The following is a 17,629-nucleotide window of genomic DNA, read 5'->3' as shown; positions in this document are numbered from 1 at the left end:
GCTTATTTCTATCTATACCTCATATTGAATTATAAGGTTATTTCAGGATTTGAAAGGATATACTAAATTTACTGAAAGATGTCAAAGGCTTTAATTGACTTAATATGATGAGTTGGCATTTCTTTGTCCACTAGGTTGTCATTAGGTTAATCAAACATTTGGATGTTGTATATTCTGCATGTGCTCTTTATAACTAATTTCACACACTTCTTGGATGAGTAGGAAGACATATACAAGATGTTGAAATTTCTTCCAGATATTTGTTGAAGCATCAGTCAAGAAGATTAATCTCCAGTGTGGGCAGGAACAGTTATGCAGAAAGAGCATCGTGTACTTCCTGCTGGTTTAGGCGAGAGAAGTGGCACTACAGTTAAGAGAAGGTGACACTTTATGTAGCTGAATTCAAATAAGGAAAAGATCATCTGACATACTGAAAATATCCAAGTTGTAGTGGGCTCCAGCCTTGTAACAGCAATCAGTCCTAAACCAGAGGAGACGTTTCGTATGGCTTGTCTTTCTTGCCTTTACCTAAGATACTTTCACTGAACCGCATCACCTGTCTCTGGTGGTAAGTGGAGCCCTGCTGTTCATCCCTGTGTCTTGGGACAGCTATTGGATGGAGGCCACTTTGCTTTGATCCCAAGTGAGCTGCCTACGCACACACTTCTACTGTTGAGTGCTGCTGTAAGGTTATACATGTGGAGCCCAGGGCATGGGCAGTTTTCAAAGTAGCTCTAAAAACTCAGGTTTTATTGCTTCATGATGTCATCAAACCTTAGAGTAAATGCTAACATAGTAATGTTATTCGTACTATTCCCACATCCTTCTCAGTTTCTGGTGTTATGAAATCCTGATGCATATTTCTTTAGCTTTACTATATAAAGTGGATGGAAGCCGAATTTAATACTGGTTTCAGTTTGCTAGTGGTAAAATGGGACATTGGGCTATATTGTTCTAGGTGAATTAAGAAATCATTATGTGGTTTTATAAATATCAGATGGAACCTAACTAACTTTTTTGACGGTTAAAATGATTTTGCATGACTTTTTTCAGTTTCACACTTCCTATGTAGCTGTATTAGAGACAGAAAGAGGGGGTGTATCACAACACTTCAGACCTTTTTTTCTCTGCCTGTTTCTTCAGCTTCTATTTCAAAAATAGGCAGGGAGAGCTCTGCCTGTAATCTGGCGTTAAGTACTGTTATTACAGTAATTTAAAGCAGTCCTTCAAAATTTGTCCAAAAAGAAATAAAACTTGTCCAACAAAGAAGGAAGCCAATGCTCAAGATTTCAGGAGTGACTACTGATTTTTTTATTTATGAATCTCACTTTTGTGGTGTCTAACATGGGGTAGGTGTTCATACAACCTTAAGCCTGATTTTCAGTGAGTGTTAGGTGTGTAATATATTTTGAAACTATCTCATATGTCATTTGCCCAGCTAGATGGAATGCCTACCAAGGTAAATTTGCATGTCTCATTGATTTAGTCTTTTTTGACATTAGTCACAGTTAATCTGTTTCTGTAAACAAAACTAGCAAATATGTGCCAGGCTTAAACTGAAATTTTGGCTATGAGCAATAATAATGATCATTGTATTTACTCTGAAAGAGCTGTCATGCAGTGGCAGAGTGCTCCAGCCCCATTTTGTAAAAGGAGACTTGAAAAGGAGATGTGACCAAACCGCAGCGCAGGTGCAAACCTTTAGGGTCCTGAGTTTCCACACCCACTTGCCAAAATCGGGAACCTCACTGGAGTGCACTCTGGCTCCTTTCTGGCTAAAAATAGCTGGATTTTCTTCAGTGGGGACATGAGGTGCCAGTAGGAAAGAATAAGAGAAAAACAGTGCAATCTGTTCCCCCATTCTAATAGAGGATCAGGATGCGGCTGGGGTTTGTACATGCCCTGGAGCTGGACATAGCCAGAGAGTTTAAGGTTCTTCAAGGTCATACCAAATAGTCTCAGATATAGAAGGAGGATATTAATTCAGGTCACTCAGCTCAACTAAACGTGATGCTTTTTGTCTACCTAGTTTGCTTTTGTACCTTGGTGTGCAGTTTTGTTAGCTAATAAGGGAAAAATTTTACCTGAAATTGATATGTTCCTGAATAAAGGTTCGCAAGCCCCATTCTACGCTTGTCTCTCTCTCGGGATTTCAAGGGCAAACAGTGGTCTGGCTTTTCTGCTTAGGGCAGTGTCAGTTTGGTCTGCCAATGATTATTAAAAGTGAAAATGAGGGTTTCAGTAAATGTTCCATGCATTATTTCTCCTGTTAAGTGTATGATATCTTTCAGAGCCTATCAAGGTAAATTTGCCTATTAGCAGATTTCTAATGAATGCAGTCCTCTTTATTCAGACCCACGGCTGGTCTGAATAAACGGTAAACATACACTGTGCATAATGAAATTTTTCCATCCAATTTTGTAATGTATAATGTTCACTCAATGTGGATATTCATAAATATTCATGTGATAAGACTGTTCATACTTCAGTTACCAAGTAGCATCCTTCTTTCTAGAAAACTTCTAGTCCACTATAGGAGAACAGTATGATTTTCTGCAAGGCAAGAAAGCAGAATTGTATCTTCAGGAAACTCCTTCAACTATGTTGGAGCAGAAACTTACAATAATATACAGGAGATTGGGGTTTGGGGTTCTTTGCCTTATACTTCTGTCCAACCTAGCAAAATCCAGAAGACCGGTATACAGTATCAGCCAAGAAAGTAAAACTGTCAGTGACATCAATAGAAAGAAAAAAAGAAAATTGAATCTGACGCTTCCAGGCCTGTTTTCAAGGGAGATTGCTAGACGACCTGATCTCCATCCTAGAAGCAGTCCACAGCCAACGGACACGTATGTGGCCAGTGATGCTGTTGCACATTCGCGTGAATCTATAAGTAGCAAAGCACATATGGGAGCAGTCAATACAGAAGTTGTGACATTTGCCAATCTGATGCTCAAGCACTAACACAAGATGCTTTTGTGAGAGTTAAAACGTCTGTCATCTGCTGAAAACTCAATCAAATCTTGTTATCTTGTCCTGGAGCTATTATTTCTGCAGCAGTCCCAGTTTTCCCTGCACAAATAAGAACAAGCCATATGTCCTCATAGTGCTCCCCATTTGGTATCTCTGGAAGTAATACTACTCTATAATCATGTGACTAGTGGGGGTTTAGGAGGGATTGAGGAAGTAGATTTTTAGGCAACTGCAGGAAGGACACCTCTTCTGCACCAGCATGACACATACAGAGATGGTTTGCCCTCTCAGTAATTTTTTTTTTAATCTCATCTGCTGAAGTAGGCTATTAGAGAGAAAAGCGCAGAAGACTTTCCATCTAAGCTGCTTGCTTAGATGCAAAATACTGGTTTCAAATCTGCCAAGAACTTATTTTAAAGCCCAGTTTTAAGAACATTTGAAGCTGTTGAATGGAATCCACTACTCGGAATATCACCATATTGAGCAAAACTGGTCTTTTCAAAGCAAGTCATTCTCTCCTGTGATTTCTGCACTTGTATATATACTTGTCACCTTTCATGCATTTGCCAATGAGTTGGACAATACTTTAGCAATTATGGAATTAAAGATATGTGGGTATAAGAGATCCTTTGTCTTTGTCCAGAGTCCCAAGGCCTTGAGACTACAAGTACAAGATCAAACAGGTACTGTAGGTCTGTTATGTTGCTCTTTGGAGCAGAGTGTGGCCGAGGAATCTGCGTCTTGCCAGTTCATCAGACACAGTTAGACAAGATGTATGATTTTGCTTTCTTCTTCCTTCTGAGCAATGATTTTAATTTGCAAAATGGCTGAAGGAGCCTGCACCTCCATTGGAAACTTCTCATGGTTCGTATATGGAAAAGGTTGAAAATTACTGAAGTCCGTGATACACCGACAGGAGCAGGAGGAGGTGAGAGAAGGGAGAATAAGCACCTCCTTTCCTGCCTATTCCCTTACATGCCCATCCAGCCAACATTGCTGATCACTTATCACTGCTCGTGAGAAGCATGTTTGAGACTGCAAGCTGCTGCATGCATTCCACAGCGCTGGCAGGGCAGCGTATCCTGAGAGAGAGAAAACTCCAGTCAAGTAAGTGGCATGCTAAACTGGACAAGGTATTTAACTAGGTACAGCAGCTGGAAAGGCTGGGGCCCACATGGGTACGCTGATCTGATGAGATCAAAGCCCAGGCATTTCTTTGAGCAAAGCCTATCATGTTTTTTTAAAGAAACATCAATAACAAAAATAATCACTTCACTTGTTCACTGAGGGAACAAAAGCCATATGGAAATTTGTCCGGCATTCAAGATCAGGAAACAGCAATCACTGAAAGAGCCATGTACTGTCTAATCACCTGGGGGAAAGTGGTGTTTCTTATTCTGCTCATTGGTGTCTCTTGGAAACATCTGCTCTTGCCCCTGATTTTCTTTAATGAGAGCATAAATGGTACTGTGTAATTCACCTTTCCTGTAGCATTGTCTCTTGGGCCTCTGTTGTGGGAGTCTCATTTTTCCTTTCTCTGCGTGCCATGTTCTGCTAATCTTATTTGTTCTGTCTATGGTGTCTGTGCCTCTGATGCTTTCTTACTTCTCTCTGGATTTCTTTCTGTTTTTCTGATGAACTTACTGAGGAAGGATAGGTAGTATGATTGCATTTGCAAGGAAGATACTATCAACTCGTATGTTTTTACTCTTATAGTGATCTCTAAATTTGCTCAAGTAGCAGAGTCATTCTGGTTTTGCTCATAAACTGTTGATTCACATATAAAAGGTAGAAGGTCCATTTTGGAAATAGGGCCTGATGTGCTGGGTAATATAGTAGTACAAAATTTCTCTCAGTAATTTTATCGTCCAGGCTGTGGTTTGTGGTAGGTGTCTTGGCCTTGTGCGTTCTTTCATGCAAACAATTAGCTCAAGTTATTTTGTTTCTTTAGAAATTGATGATTCATCCAGCATTGGCCACTGGCATCCTTCTCCTTTGAGTTCTGTGCAGGCTGCTTCGCTGCCCCGTGTGAATTTCCTAAGTCTGGGTCCTTCAGTCTGTTACTACTCTTGATATGGTCCATCTGTGAGGAAAGGACCTTTGGCTTTCTTTGGATGTTAATTGGGAATTCTCCATTTATCTTTTAAAAATTGGAACCTGGGCTGTGTAATATCTGATTTCAAGTGGTTTCTGTTGCAGAGTTTGTCTTGAATCCTGGTTTTGGCCTTTTTTTGTTTGCTTGTTTTTTCAAGCCCTTTTCCAGTTGAAGTAAACTTTATTTTGCTATTAACTTCATTGGAAGCAGGAGCAGCCACGGTTTTGTATTTATTTATTTGGTGTTACAGCAAATATGACTCTAGTTCTAAAAAGTATAATTCAGAATACAGAGTGTTACTGGTTGATGCCAATGCATCATATGCCCCCTCCACCAGTTTTGTTGTTTATTCTTGTCTTAAACAGAGACATTTCGTGGATTTCTTTTTCCATCAAGTTCCTCAGCAGTTAAAATTGCTTAGAGGGGAGCTAATAAATAATTTACAGCCATGAATTTCTAAGTGCAATGAATTTTTCACATTGTAGGTTGATCTGACACTTGTATGTTTATAAATATAACAATGAATGTTCCAATTTAATCTGATTTATTTTTTTGCTTGCACCTTTTTATTAGAGTCATTGGGAAAACTGGATATTGACTGACTAGCTGAAGTTTGAGTTAATGTTTTTGAAGCCTCTTCTCCTTTGTTTTTCTGAAGCAAAGTTAGTTCCGTGTCTTGAAGCATACCATGTGAATGCAACTGTAGTAGAATTTTCTCTTCGGGTATCTGTCCCTATGCTTTCGTTTTACATGCTTATGTATTTTGTTTTATTTCTGTATCTGTACTCTTTTTTTATGTACATTTTTGCAGCTTGGTTGCTTTTGCTTTTTACAGTTGGGAGATACACTCTGCAGTAACTCTATTGCTCTTCTGCCCAATAGCTGAAGAGCAATGTCCTGGCACTGGTGGTTGTTTGTCCTTCTTATTTAATCCACCTGGTTGAAAGGGGAGTCAGAAAGCAAGGAGGTCATGCCTATCTCCATGCCTGTGTCTTGGCAGTGATGTAAGAAGAGACTTACCTCCTAGCCTGGGCATGCTGTTTGTGTTACAGTCTGACCTTTTAGCATCAAAGGCTAGCTTTTGCTCTGATGTTCACAATAAATTGCCAATATGTTGTAACTGATTTTTTTTTTTTTGTGGTAAAAAACAAAATTGTGTATGTAATAAGTGTACCTGATAGGTATTAAGTCATAGCCCATGTAATGTTCTTGGAAGTTTATTACAGAGCGGGTACATTTATGGTGACTGCGTGTCCTTGTATGTTAAAGTACTACGTGCATAATGGGATGGGAAGGCTGTGATAATTTGACTAGTGTAACAGCCTGTCGTATGCTGCTTATTACATAGAGTGGAATAGTACCCTGTGTATTCAAAGTGGGAAATTACCATCTCCTCTGCATAAATAAATATGTCAGTGTCCAGGTGGGACTTTGTTGTATCTGTGATGGGAAGGGTTCAGGGAGTTATCCTGATCTTGTCTGATTGCTATTTAAAGCTGAAGTGGCTTACAAAGGTAAGAATGTGTGTCAGCCTTTGTCAGCATGAAGCCTAGCCTAACTCGTGTCAGGATGCCTCTTTGCCAGGCAGAGGGCAGGGCACGGGAAGAAGCAGTTTGACAGTTATACCAACTAAACTGCTTTTTTACCTGTTTATTGTTTTGCTTGTGACAAGGGTTTTGGTGTATCTGTAGATAGCTCAGTTTTTGCTGGGACAGTTGCCTCCGCTCCAGGATATTTTGCCAGGAACCAACACAACCGTAGTGGCAAAGGGCTCCGAGGCTTGCCATGGCTTACACCGGGGCAGCACCTTGAAACCAGCCCCAGAAGATACACTTTTGTCGCTAACCAGGAGAATTAGAGAAGCGATCAGAAGGAGGCGCTGAGAAGAGAATGGGATAAAGCAAATTGCCACTGTGCTACAGTTATCTTAGGCTGGGGGGAGACAGCAGTGGTCCAGGCACAGAAGAGTCAGAGGCTGTAGGGGATTATAGAGCCCAACACTGAAGGTAGCCACTCCAGTCTGACCTCCTTCTTAATGAAACCATAAATGCCAAAATATTCTTTTTTTTTCTTTTTTTTTTTTTTCCCTTTTCCAGGTGTATATAGATTGTGGTGAGCTTTAGACAGAAGAGAGGGACAGCGAGCCTGCACACGAAGCAAGTAGTGACAGGCATGACCAGCCAACATAGTTCACGGCAGAGTCCAGACATGCAATTAAAGCAAAATGCGTCTCTCTCTTTTAGAGCAGATTGACTGGAGTGGTATTGTCATTTAACCTCTGAGAGTCTTCTCAGGCTGTAGCGGTGTCAGCTCTCTCTGGGCTTATTTATCTAGGTCATTAATAAGTCATCAGAGTCATTCACTTTCCATATGAGGTTATGAGAGAAAGGCATGTCTGGGTGCTCCTTGGTAGTCAGAAAGGAAAGGCTGCCAAGGACAAGGAGCCTGAGCTGTCTGCGGCAGGCAGAGAAAGCTCTTCGGTCTCTGGATCACACTGAGATTCATTAGTTTTTGAAGAAAAAGCTGAAAAATGTGATCACATTGGGGAGGTGGGGGTGCAGCTGTAAGCCTTCATGCTTGCAGTATAGTGAGCAGCTCAAAATTGCAGCCTGTAAATAGATGTACATATTTAACCTCTTAGAAGGGCTGTAGCTCCCTGCTGTAGTATAATAAGGGTAGTAATACTTACCATTTAGATTGTGCTTTCTATTTTCAGAGCTGTGCCAGCATTAGGTATTTTAATGTAAAGCGGGTGGGCAATCTGCGAACAGGATCTTAAGCTTTTCGATTCGGGGGTGGGGGGGAGCAATGTTATTTTGCGTACTCCCCAGAATAAAAGGAGGTTCAGACCCTTCTGCTCTGGCAGTGGGGTCATGGCGTCTTTCAGCCTTCTCCCAGGAGAGACTCTCATGCAGGAGCTGATTTCTTCTCTGATCTGACCACCATAGCCCTCAGTAATTATAGCAGCGTTGAAATTCCGAGCTAAAAACAGAAGTGCAGCGTGTGCCTATTCCCCATGTGATTCGGAAACCAGGAAATTGAAAGAGCCTGACTGAGAGGAGAGGGAGTGCAAAGCAATAGACACATCTAATATTTATCTCAAACCTGCTACGCCTGGGACGCAGGAGCTGTCATCTGCCGGAGCTGATTATGCATGCAGCCAAAGCAGAGCCTGATTGGGTGTAGTAGGACCTAAGGCGAGGGGGAGAGGGAGCGGAGAGAGAGTTCGGCTCGCCGCACCGATATGTAAACACTGGAAAGCGAGAGGGAGTATAACATAGCCTTTATGCTCCGAACTGCAAGCAGCAGGCTCCTATGGCTCCGGCAACGTACCTCTTGCAGGTCTAGCTGTGCCCGGCTTGATGAACAGGAGCAGACACTTGGGAGGATCTCCTGCCCGTGGATACAAGCAGGGGGCAACCGGGATGCGCTAGCTTCCTCCGGCGGGGCCGCAGCTCCTTCGCGCTCCGCGCCGCAGCTGGGACGGGGCAATGGACATGAGCATGAAGAAGTTCACAGTGCGTCGGTTCTTCTCGGTCTATCTCCGCAAGAAATCTCGGTCAAAGAGCTCCAGCCTAAGTAGATTTGAGGTAAAATGCGCCTTAACTTTGTTAAATGTAGCAAATACCGTTAGGTGCTGGTAGCAGAGACATAAGAGAATGCCCGCTGACATTATAAATAGTTAAAGGTGATCTTTCCCTGGAGGTGGTGATGTTTGCACCTGATGTTCTTTGTTTTGGTGTATTTCAGTGCTTTTTCTCAGTAGTATTCAATACACTGCATAATATATTTAGAGTGTTGCTAAGGATCCTTTTATCAGCCTGGCAGGGGAGGAGGAAGCTGGTTCAGGACATCGTGAAGTTGTAGGAAATAATTACGGATCCACTTAAATTAGCACAAATGGCACCATACTTTGCAATAGCCTCATATTTTAGTTTTCCTCCCCTGCACACATACCATTCTTTCTCAGTGCCAGATTTTCAAATAATTAATCAATTTGCTAGTGCCTTTTTTATATATAGCATGTTAGATAGGGATTTTCTTGCTCCTTTTCCTGTAGGTTCTCCTGGTTGCACAGATTTTTGCATTTATCCTTTCTCCCATGCATCCTGGTATTTTTTTTTATTTTATTTTATTTTGTTGTAAGGAGAAGTTGTTCTTCAGGAGCAGGGGGACAATGTCAGCTTAAACCTACAACGATTTAGCAGTGTGAGGAGATGAAGGCAATTCAAGTCGGAGGTATTAGCAGATAGGAATGTGTGAATGGGGTAGAACGAGGATTTCTGCCTCCCTTCCTCGAACCATTGTTCTTCAGCCCTGTATTTGGAGCTGTGAATAGTCGGCAGGATGTGAGATCAATTGAATAGATGTCAGTTATATTTATGTTGTTCACTTTATCATTGCAGATGATCTGCAACCTCTGCATTAAAATAGAGGTAGATGGGGCCTGATTCCCCTCTGCCTCATATTTGTTTTATGCTGGTGTACTTCAATTGACCTCTGAGGAGTTACTCTGATTTGCACCGGTATTCCCAGGAGGAGGATTAGTCTCATGCTGTGTGAATACATTTTAATATGTTATTCCCTCAGTGTCCTATTTAAAGCACCAGGTAATTGTTCGAACATAAAGTTCTTCATGTGTCATTGCTTAAACAGGACATGCAGAAAAGAAGAGGTTTTGGCCGGTGTTTTTTGTCGGTTTTCTTCTTTCTTAACTCTTTAAAATCAGCTTTCTTGAAAAATGATCACATAAGGAACCTAATATAGTCATGTTATGCATTTAAAACAAACTAATAAATTAAAATTGTTAAAGCTCCCTCCTTGCTCCAGCCCTGTCCCTCCAGGACTGAGGGGAGGGGGGGGACCCTTCCTTTCCCCATTGTGAACCCAGAATTGCAAAGGCTAATCTGAAATAGATGTTCCTCGTTACAACCTGTAAATTTACTAAGCTCATGCTCCACCAGAGCCAACAGAACGTAGACCTGGCATCACTGAGTTCCATGAAGGAGTTCCGAGACAGATAAGTGTCTTCACAGGCTGCCAGTGTCAGGGTGCGATGTTGGGAGGGGAGGTGATGTTGGGGCGGCAGGGCTCCACCAGACCTCGCAACTATTCATTTGACAGTGCCGTAGCTTGGGAGAAACGGATTCCGCCACACTAATTATTTAACTTACTGGGTAATCTAGCGTGAATGACCAGTACGACTCGGCATTTGTAACAGGCCAGATCCTCACTTCATTTTAAAAAAAAAAAGAAAAAAAACAAAGTCTTTACAATCCCTTTGATCGTCAGTATTACATTAGATTTACTGGACTTTTTCAATACCTATGAAATAGTTTTCCCTTACGTGAGTTGTCTTGTAATGATTTTTTTTTCCTGATTTTAAATAATTTGCTTCAAGAAGCAGCCTGATATGTATTCTATCGCCCATTGTACGTTCAGAGCATTTTGTCCACTTCCCTCCTCTCTCCTTTGACTTGGCAGTAATGACCAACTTTATGCAAAGTGACTCAGTATTACAATGCAACAGGGAATAGGGGTTGTTCCAACCAGGAAGAAAAAATGATTCATAAAATCTGTTCTGCTATTTAAATGTGAAAATCATCAGAGATGTTCCTGCTTAGAGGGGAAAAACCAAACATAGGAACATCGAGCCCCCTCTGTGATTTCCATCCCTGAGTACTTCTGTGTGTAAATTTGTAATTGCAGGCTAATGAGTGCTTGTCAGCCAAACAGAAAGTGCAAGGAAGCCTGTTGGTAGTTGGATTTTTGGAAGTCAGAATATTCTTCATCCTAATAGGTAGATATTTTTAAAGAGGCGGTAAAAAAGCACAGGTTATTACATCATGGAATGAGTAAAAGTAAAATAAAGGGAAGAAATTTGGAGAAAACACATGGCATTGCTCTGCTTAGTGTGCGTTACCTAATGTACCTGGCAGAAGTTATGTGTTGCTAGATGTCATCTGAAATTTGGAAGGGGATTGTTGTTCCTAGGTTGTGTGGGATTTTTGTTGTGGTGTTCTTTTGGCCAGGCAGGAAAGAGGGTTGAAGGGTTTAAGACAGACCCTTTGATATCTTTAAAATACCACTATTAGACTAGATTCAAAATAATATAATATTAGTTATTAATATCATATGATTAATTATTTTTTCTACTGTGGTATTCTGCTACGCCTTAAATTCACTTGCAATGAGCTTCATAACTTACAGAGCAGGGATATAGATACAGAAAATGACTTAGCAAATCACAGCTTGTAACTTGACCTTTGCTTAATCGTTTCATATGCCAATATCATTGCTATATCTGAGGCAACAAGATCATTGCCTTATGTAGATAGCTAGGTTTGACACTTTGTCCTGATCAAGGAGGCAGAGCACACTTTGTAAATCAGCTATTACAGGGGTTTTGTTTCATCTTGCCTAAAATGTGTGCCCTTTTTATTATTCTGGGAAAACCTGGCTGAAATTTGAACTTATTTGGCTACACTTTTGGGTTTTCAGTGTATATTATTTTTCAGTATGGCCTGCATTGCCCTTCATTTGTAAGGTATCTAGTGATGTAATTTTATTAAATGTGCAGAGCCAAGTTTTGCCCTTTTGCATGCACATTCAGTTCTTATTGAAGTCAGCTGAAAATCCAGTCAATGGGAACTGCATGTGTGCATCCGAGAGAAGGGCTTTGTTTATGGTTCTTGCTGAGTGTTGATGAACGTGAATGTGAAACCATCAGGAGAAAGTACGCACAGTGTGGAAAAGACTTTGAGCCCCAGTGGAATGCATCTTATGGCAGTGAGCAATATCCCTTGATTTATAAATCAAAAGTTAAATATGCCATTCGAATAAGATAGGAAAGACCTAAGCATGCAAAGAATTTGATTGTATTTATTCCAGTGACGCAGAAGCCTTTTTTGTTTTTTTTTGAGAAAATGACCAATTAAAACATTGCCATTGATTCTTTTAGGAGATGTTTCCGACTGTTGCCTTCCTGATGTATTTTTAATTCGTTATTTTTTAATTCTTTTAATTCTTGCTTTGTCTTACTGGTAGTGGTGAATCCAAATTCTGTTTGGTCTATGTATGGGGCTTAGAGCCTACCAGAGTTCTTGCAAATTAATTTAAAATTAATTTGCAGCCTGGTGTGTCTTGGCATAGGCATTTTTGAGAGGCAGGACCTCCTGTGGGTGATTCAAGTGTGGGTCCTCCTTGGGTTCCAGCACTGGCATGTAGGAAATAGAAGCAAGCCTAGAAGCAAGTCTGGTAAGGAATAGTGCTGAAGGACTGGCACTGGTTTTATAATACTTTGTTATGAGAGATTTTCGGTTTTAATCTTCGGCTCTGATTCTGATTTCTTATAGGCTTAAGTTACAGCAGCCTTAGGAAGGTGGCCAGCAAATGCTGAGCTGGACTGCTCCTTTTGCACAGTGGACTGGGACAATGCTTCACTCGCAAACGCTTGTGAACTCTTCTGTGCTTGTATAAAGAACAACTCTGTTCTTTATCAGTAGTGTCCTTTATTCTGTCTTCTCTTTTTTATATTTATAGGTAATAATTTTGTAGAAGAATGTATTCTTTCTGTCAAAGGTTAGACAGAAAGAGGCAAGTTAAAGAGATGGGGATTAGCAGCCTAAGATCAGCTCTGCAAGGTGCAAGTCCTGAGGCAGCTTTAGGGTTTTTTTTTTCTTTGGTAATGAACATCTTTGTGATGTGTGTTCTTGTTACAGCAGAAGTTACCGACACTACTGTAGTCTGACTTCCCCCAGCTGCAGGCAAGACTTTTATGAGGAAATACTGCAATTCTTCTAGTCTTGTATGGCTTGCTTGGGGGAAGGGAGAGCAGGAGGAGCATGTAGTCTATCAGATAGGTCACTTGAGGAGCCAGGAAATCCAATTTTCAGGCTCATTTTTATAACTTGCTGTGTCATTACAGATGGTTCAGACCTCTGTGCCCTGCATTCCCCATTTGTAAAATTAAAATGATGATTTTTCAAGTCCTTTGGTACAATTCTACCTATTTACATTGGTTTTGGTGTAAGAGAGCTTACTCCCATGTGTACACATTCATAATAAAGAAATTGCTCCCCAGCTCCCCAAATACTTCTGACTTTATCCCAAATAACCGGTCTCTTGCGCCTCAGGCCTGCTATGTGCTGTTTCCCACAAGCCTCAAAGTAACTGCTGAGCTACAGAAAGGGAAAATTAAGCAGGTAGATGTAGGGATAACTTGTCCACAGAAAAATCATTGAAAAATAGGGCTGGGAGGGGCCTAAAAAACCTTAATCTGGACTCCCCCTCCTCCTCCTCAGGCAGCATCAGCTGTATCTAAACTATTCCACCAAACAAAGATGTTTTTCTAACCTCTTCTTAAAGACCTCCAATGGTAAATGCCCATAACCTCCCTAGCAGGTATATTTTATAACAATATCCTTAGTGTCCGAGAGCTTTTCTAAAATCTAACACAAGTTTTTCTTACAGCAATTTAAGCCTGTGTCTTCTTGTCCTGCCTGTTGTAACTGTGAAAAACAGATTTTTTCTTTTTCTTTCCTGGGGAATTTTTATGCATTTGAAAGCTTTTCAGGTCCCCTTTCTCAGTCTTTGCTGTAGGGTGGGAAAAACGGTTTCCCTCCTTCCTGAAAGTTAGGGACTCAGGAGCATGACCCTGTTGCCAGTCACAGCAACATTGTTAGGGAGAAGCTCTTCCTTTCTTTTGGATGCTAATGGTCCGTTGTAAAAATCACTTTTATTTCAAAGGACCCTATCCTGTCAAAGACCAATCCGAATTGTCATTTTATGCTCCGTTTCCACCATCTAAATGCCTGCATGATGCCTTGATCCGATGGTATTTGACATCCAGTCCAGAGCTGATGGACCCTATCCATGGGCTCTGATGTCAGATCAATTCTGACACACATGGCACGATTAAACACAGACTCTGGTCACACAGCCAGGGTACGTGCACGTTTGGGCATAGAGCAGGGGCCTGATACCCTCATATAACAGAAGAGGTCTTCATTTGGTTGTGGGATGGTCCTGTCCCATCAGCTGACTGATAGGATGTGCACGTGCATACCTTATGTGACTGGTGGTGACACGGCGGTATGGTGAACACGTGTTTGGTCATGATCACTAACAAATGACGAAATGAATGAAACGGAGAGGTGTCTGTGGGCCAAGTAACGGCCTGGTTCCCTGAGCCTGGAGTATCTGTGCGTGGGAGAGCTGAACCTGGTGGACCGGTTAGAACCTGTGGGCAGCTGAGCCCCCGCCTAGCAGTAATTTGGAGTAACTTGGCTTTATGTAAGGGAAAATGTGTAATTTTATGCTAGGTTTTAGCTCATAACATTATGGCCTGTCTGACCCTGTGGCACAAAATGTCTGTTCTCAGAGGGCTGAGCTCTCCTGTACCTATTTTTATTATCAGCAGCATTCAATTTTTTGCTAGTCTCAGGAGAGGCCTCATTTTGTGTGTGCTTTTTGCATTTCTGTCCTCACAGGTAGCTGGAAATATTTCTGAAGTAAGACAGAAATCAGAACAAAAAACCTCCTTATGTTTATTTACCAGTTGCTCAAGTAGAAATACTTTTCATCGAAATATTTGCTAATCGGTTTCCTTTTGTTCACTTAACAAGACTTACAGTCCTAGTTCTGCAATGATTTTGTAAAAGTATTTGCTGTTAAGAAAGACTCAAAGTACTGCAGGGAAGCAGCAGTTAGTTCTGCACTCAGGACACACTCTCTCTCTCTCTCTCTCTCTCTGCGTGTGTGCGTGTGATGCCATCAGCTCTTACAGGGTACAGTTTCGCTTCCTGGAGAACAAAGTCTCAGGAAATGGAAAAGAATGAGTGGACCACTGAATCTGCCTTGAAAATAGCTTCCTGACTGAGGATGTGTCAGGAAGCAAGCAATACATCTATTCAAGGTCCTCGCAGCACAGCTACCATTCACACAGAGGGAAGTGCCTTCCAGGCAAGCAGTTTGGGATGCAGGTTCCCTCAGTGGGTGCATGCATGGTGGCAGGGTGGCCACAGCATGGCTTTGGAAGACTGTGAAGAGAGCAGCCACCCTTTAGCTGTGAAATCTCTCTCGCTACTTTGAAATGTGCAATATTAGTATTACAGCAGAGCTGCTCTTACTGTGGGATGCGGGAGAGCCTAGAGCTCTCTTCTAGCTGAGCACCAAGAGTTCAAGGATACTGGAAGTGCAAACTTCCAGAGAGCACAGAAGACAAAACTGCGATGTTCCTAATGAGGAAAACCTTTTTCTCAGGTTGCGGTGATATTATTAGGCATTGTGTAGCAGTGCACGGGCAAGAAGGGGAGCTATAGGCTGCTAGTGTGCTTTCAGAGGATAAGTAATGATAGTAATCGGCTAAATGCCAGGTATCTCATCAAACCTAAATAAATGAGCTTATATAAGCTCCAGGTGTAATTAAAGGGTGTTATGCCTCTTTCCTGCAGGGCCAAATTTGGACCTATGCATGACTGGCAGAAGGCAGTAAATGGTTCTCTTCACGTGTTGTTATGAACAAACTGAAGGCTTTAGAAGGGGGGAAAATATGTGTGGTTTTATCTATAAAATTCACCTTCACCTGTTGTTTAACAACAGAGACTACCTAGTCCTGCGTGTTCCCAGAAGTGCCATCCTCCAGACAAGTTTGTGGTACCCTCTTGTGATGCCCAACAGGACAATGTCAGCTCCGTGCAGCAACTTGGGGCTTCTTTAAGGATATCCGAGTGCTGGGTGGTGTCAGTTCCTGCTATACGTTATGAGTAAAAAGTAGTGGTGAGCTGAGAGTGATGGTAAGCAGGAAAAGAGATTTTTTTTCTCGTTTCATGTAAACATGTGGAATATGTTTTTATGCACATGTATATATGTTCAGGGTCTGGGATTTTATGTTGTGCAGGGTTTTTTTGAAGTTCTGTAGAACTCAACAAGGAGAAAATGGGTATGATTAGATATTTTTTAAAGTTTATATGGAAATTTAGTTTAAAAACTACAGAATTTAGTAGAGGCTGCTGTTTTTACTACAAATAATGAAATAATATGTAAAGCACAATAAAGAATGATATTTCTGTTCCAGAAGAATATTAGAGGTTGGCCTTAAAAACTACAAAGAAAACTTAACTCCGTGCTGAAATTGTGGGTCTTTTCTATAATTATTAACAAGACTGAGCCTTAGACATTTCCATATACAAATTAATGCAAAGATGTATTCCAAACTCAAAGCTTTACCATGTCCCTGGGAGAGAAGGAATCCAGTAATTCCTTCAGCTAGCAATATGGCTGATGTATGCCATAGAGAGTGAATGAACTAGGTGATGGTGAGAACTGCTGTAAAATGCTCAAAAATGTTTGAAAAAGTTCAAACCTATTGGTTTGAAAGATTGTGTATTGTAGAACGTGCTTTGTGATTGAGCCTTTTGTGGGGTGGTAATGCTCTGGAGAAATAGGGAGTGTTCTTAGCATTTGTCAAGCCTGACCGTCCCACAAAGTCCGTACTTTGGTCCCGCGTTCTGACGGAGGACTAACTGTGCTATGTAATTTATATGCAAAGTGGCAAGCATTGATAAATGATACGAAAGAAAACCTCCATAATATATGCTTATACAAATAATAATATATTCGCTTATACAAACAATTGCTTATACAAGCAATTTTCCTGACAAATAAGTAAAAGGCTTGGGCAGATATTTGTTTTTTTGGTCAGGGGGAGAGAGTTTTTTCTTTTAGTGGAAATTTCTGTTGTTTTGCTAGTGAGTAACAACGAAAATCCTGCAGCAGATCAACTTTGTCTTCTCCACTTCCATGCTGAGGGCAACTAGTGGACAGGTCTTGTGACTCTGGCAGATATCTTTGCCTTTAACTTCTGCATCAGCATATCTCCACGCCAGTCTTTCCTGTATGAGACAATCTCCGTCTGTGACTAGAAAATGGCTGGGACAGCAATTAAATGTTGTAATTGCATTCATTTTAAAGTCATCTGTCTAAATATCTTAAACCCTGCTGCATCTGCTGCACAGTATCTACTTTATTCTTGTATGATTATGCATTGCAGTTTTTACTAAACTGTAATCTGAAAATAAGGCTTTATATTAGATTATTTTCATGACAGTTCAAGACCATTTCATATCACTGAATTTGAATTTTTGATTACTAAATGTGTGCAGATGTTAAATAGTACATACTTCAAAAGTTTTTTAATAACATTTCATTATGTTGAAAAGTCTTGAAGCTTTTTCCTGGCAAGTAAAATCACTAATTTTTCTTCTGAAATGAACTCCTTAACATTTCATTAAATCAGTACTATCAAGGTAGCTAAACCAAGACATTTTCAAAATGTGAATGGTTTTCATGTAACGGCAATAAAGAGAATTTTAAAGTGTTGGCATTTTATGGCTGATTTCAAACAAATTAAGGCAGAGCCTTAATTTGAAAGAATATATGCCTTTCTGGAGAAGACATTGTATCTGCCCTTGGTTTCCAGATTCTCGTACCCTTGGGAGTTACCTTCTCCTTTGTATGTGGCAATCAGTGAAATAAGCACAAAAGGAAGGAAAGCAAAGT

General features: G+C 40.9%; 1 protein-coding gene across 1 annotated transcript in view; it reads left to right on the top strand.

The window, feature by feature from the left end:
- The first annotated feature begins 8,120 nt into the window (after positions 1-8,120).
- The window catches only part of RPS6KA2 (ribosomal protein S6 kinase A2), a 179,370-nt gene continuing 169,861 nt past the window's right edge, over positions 8,121-17,629 (top strand). Inside the window, exon 1 of the mRNA XM_075146316.1 lies at positions 8,121-8,658. Coding sequence (XP_075002417.1) covers positions 8,560-8,658 — 99 coding nt within the window. The 5' untranslated portion in view covers positions 8,121-8,559. The remainder of the gene's footprint in view (positions 8,659-17,629) is intronic.

Source organism: Calonectris borealis, chromosome 3 (assembly GCF_964195595.1).
Source record: "Calonectris borealis chromosome 3, bCalBor7.hap1.2, whole genome shotgun sequence".
NCBI lineage: Eukaryota > Metazoa > Chordata > Aves > Procellariiformes > Procellariidae > Calonectris > Calonectris borealis.
Note: the sequence above shows the minus strand (reverse complement) of the source record. Positions and strands in the feature narration are given on the sequence as shown.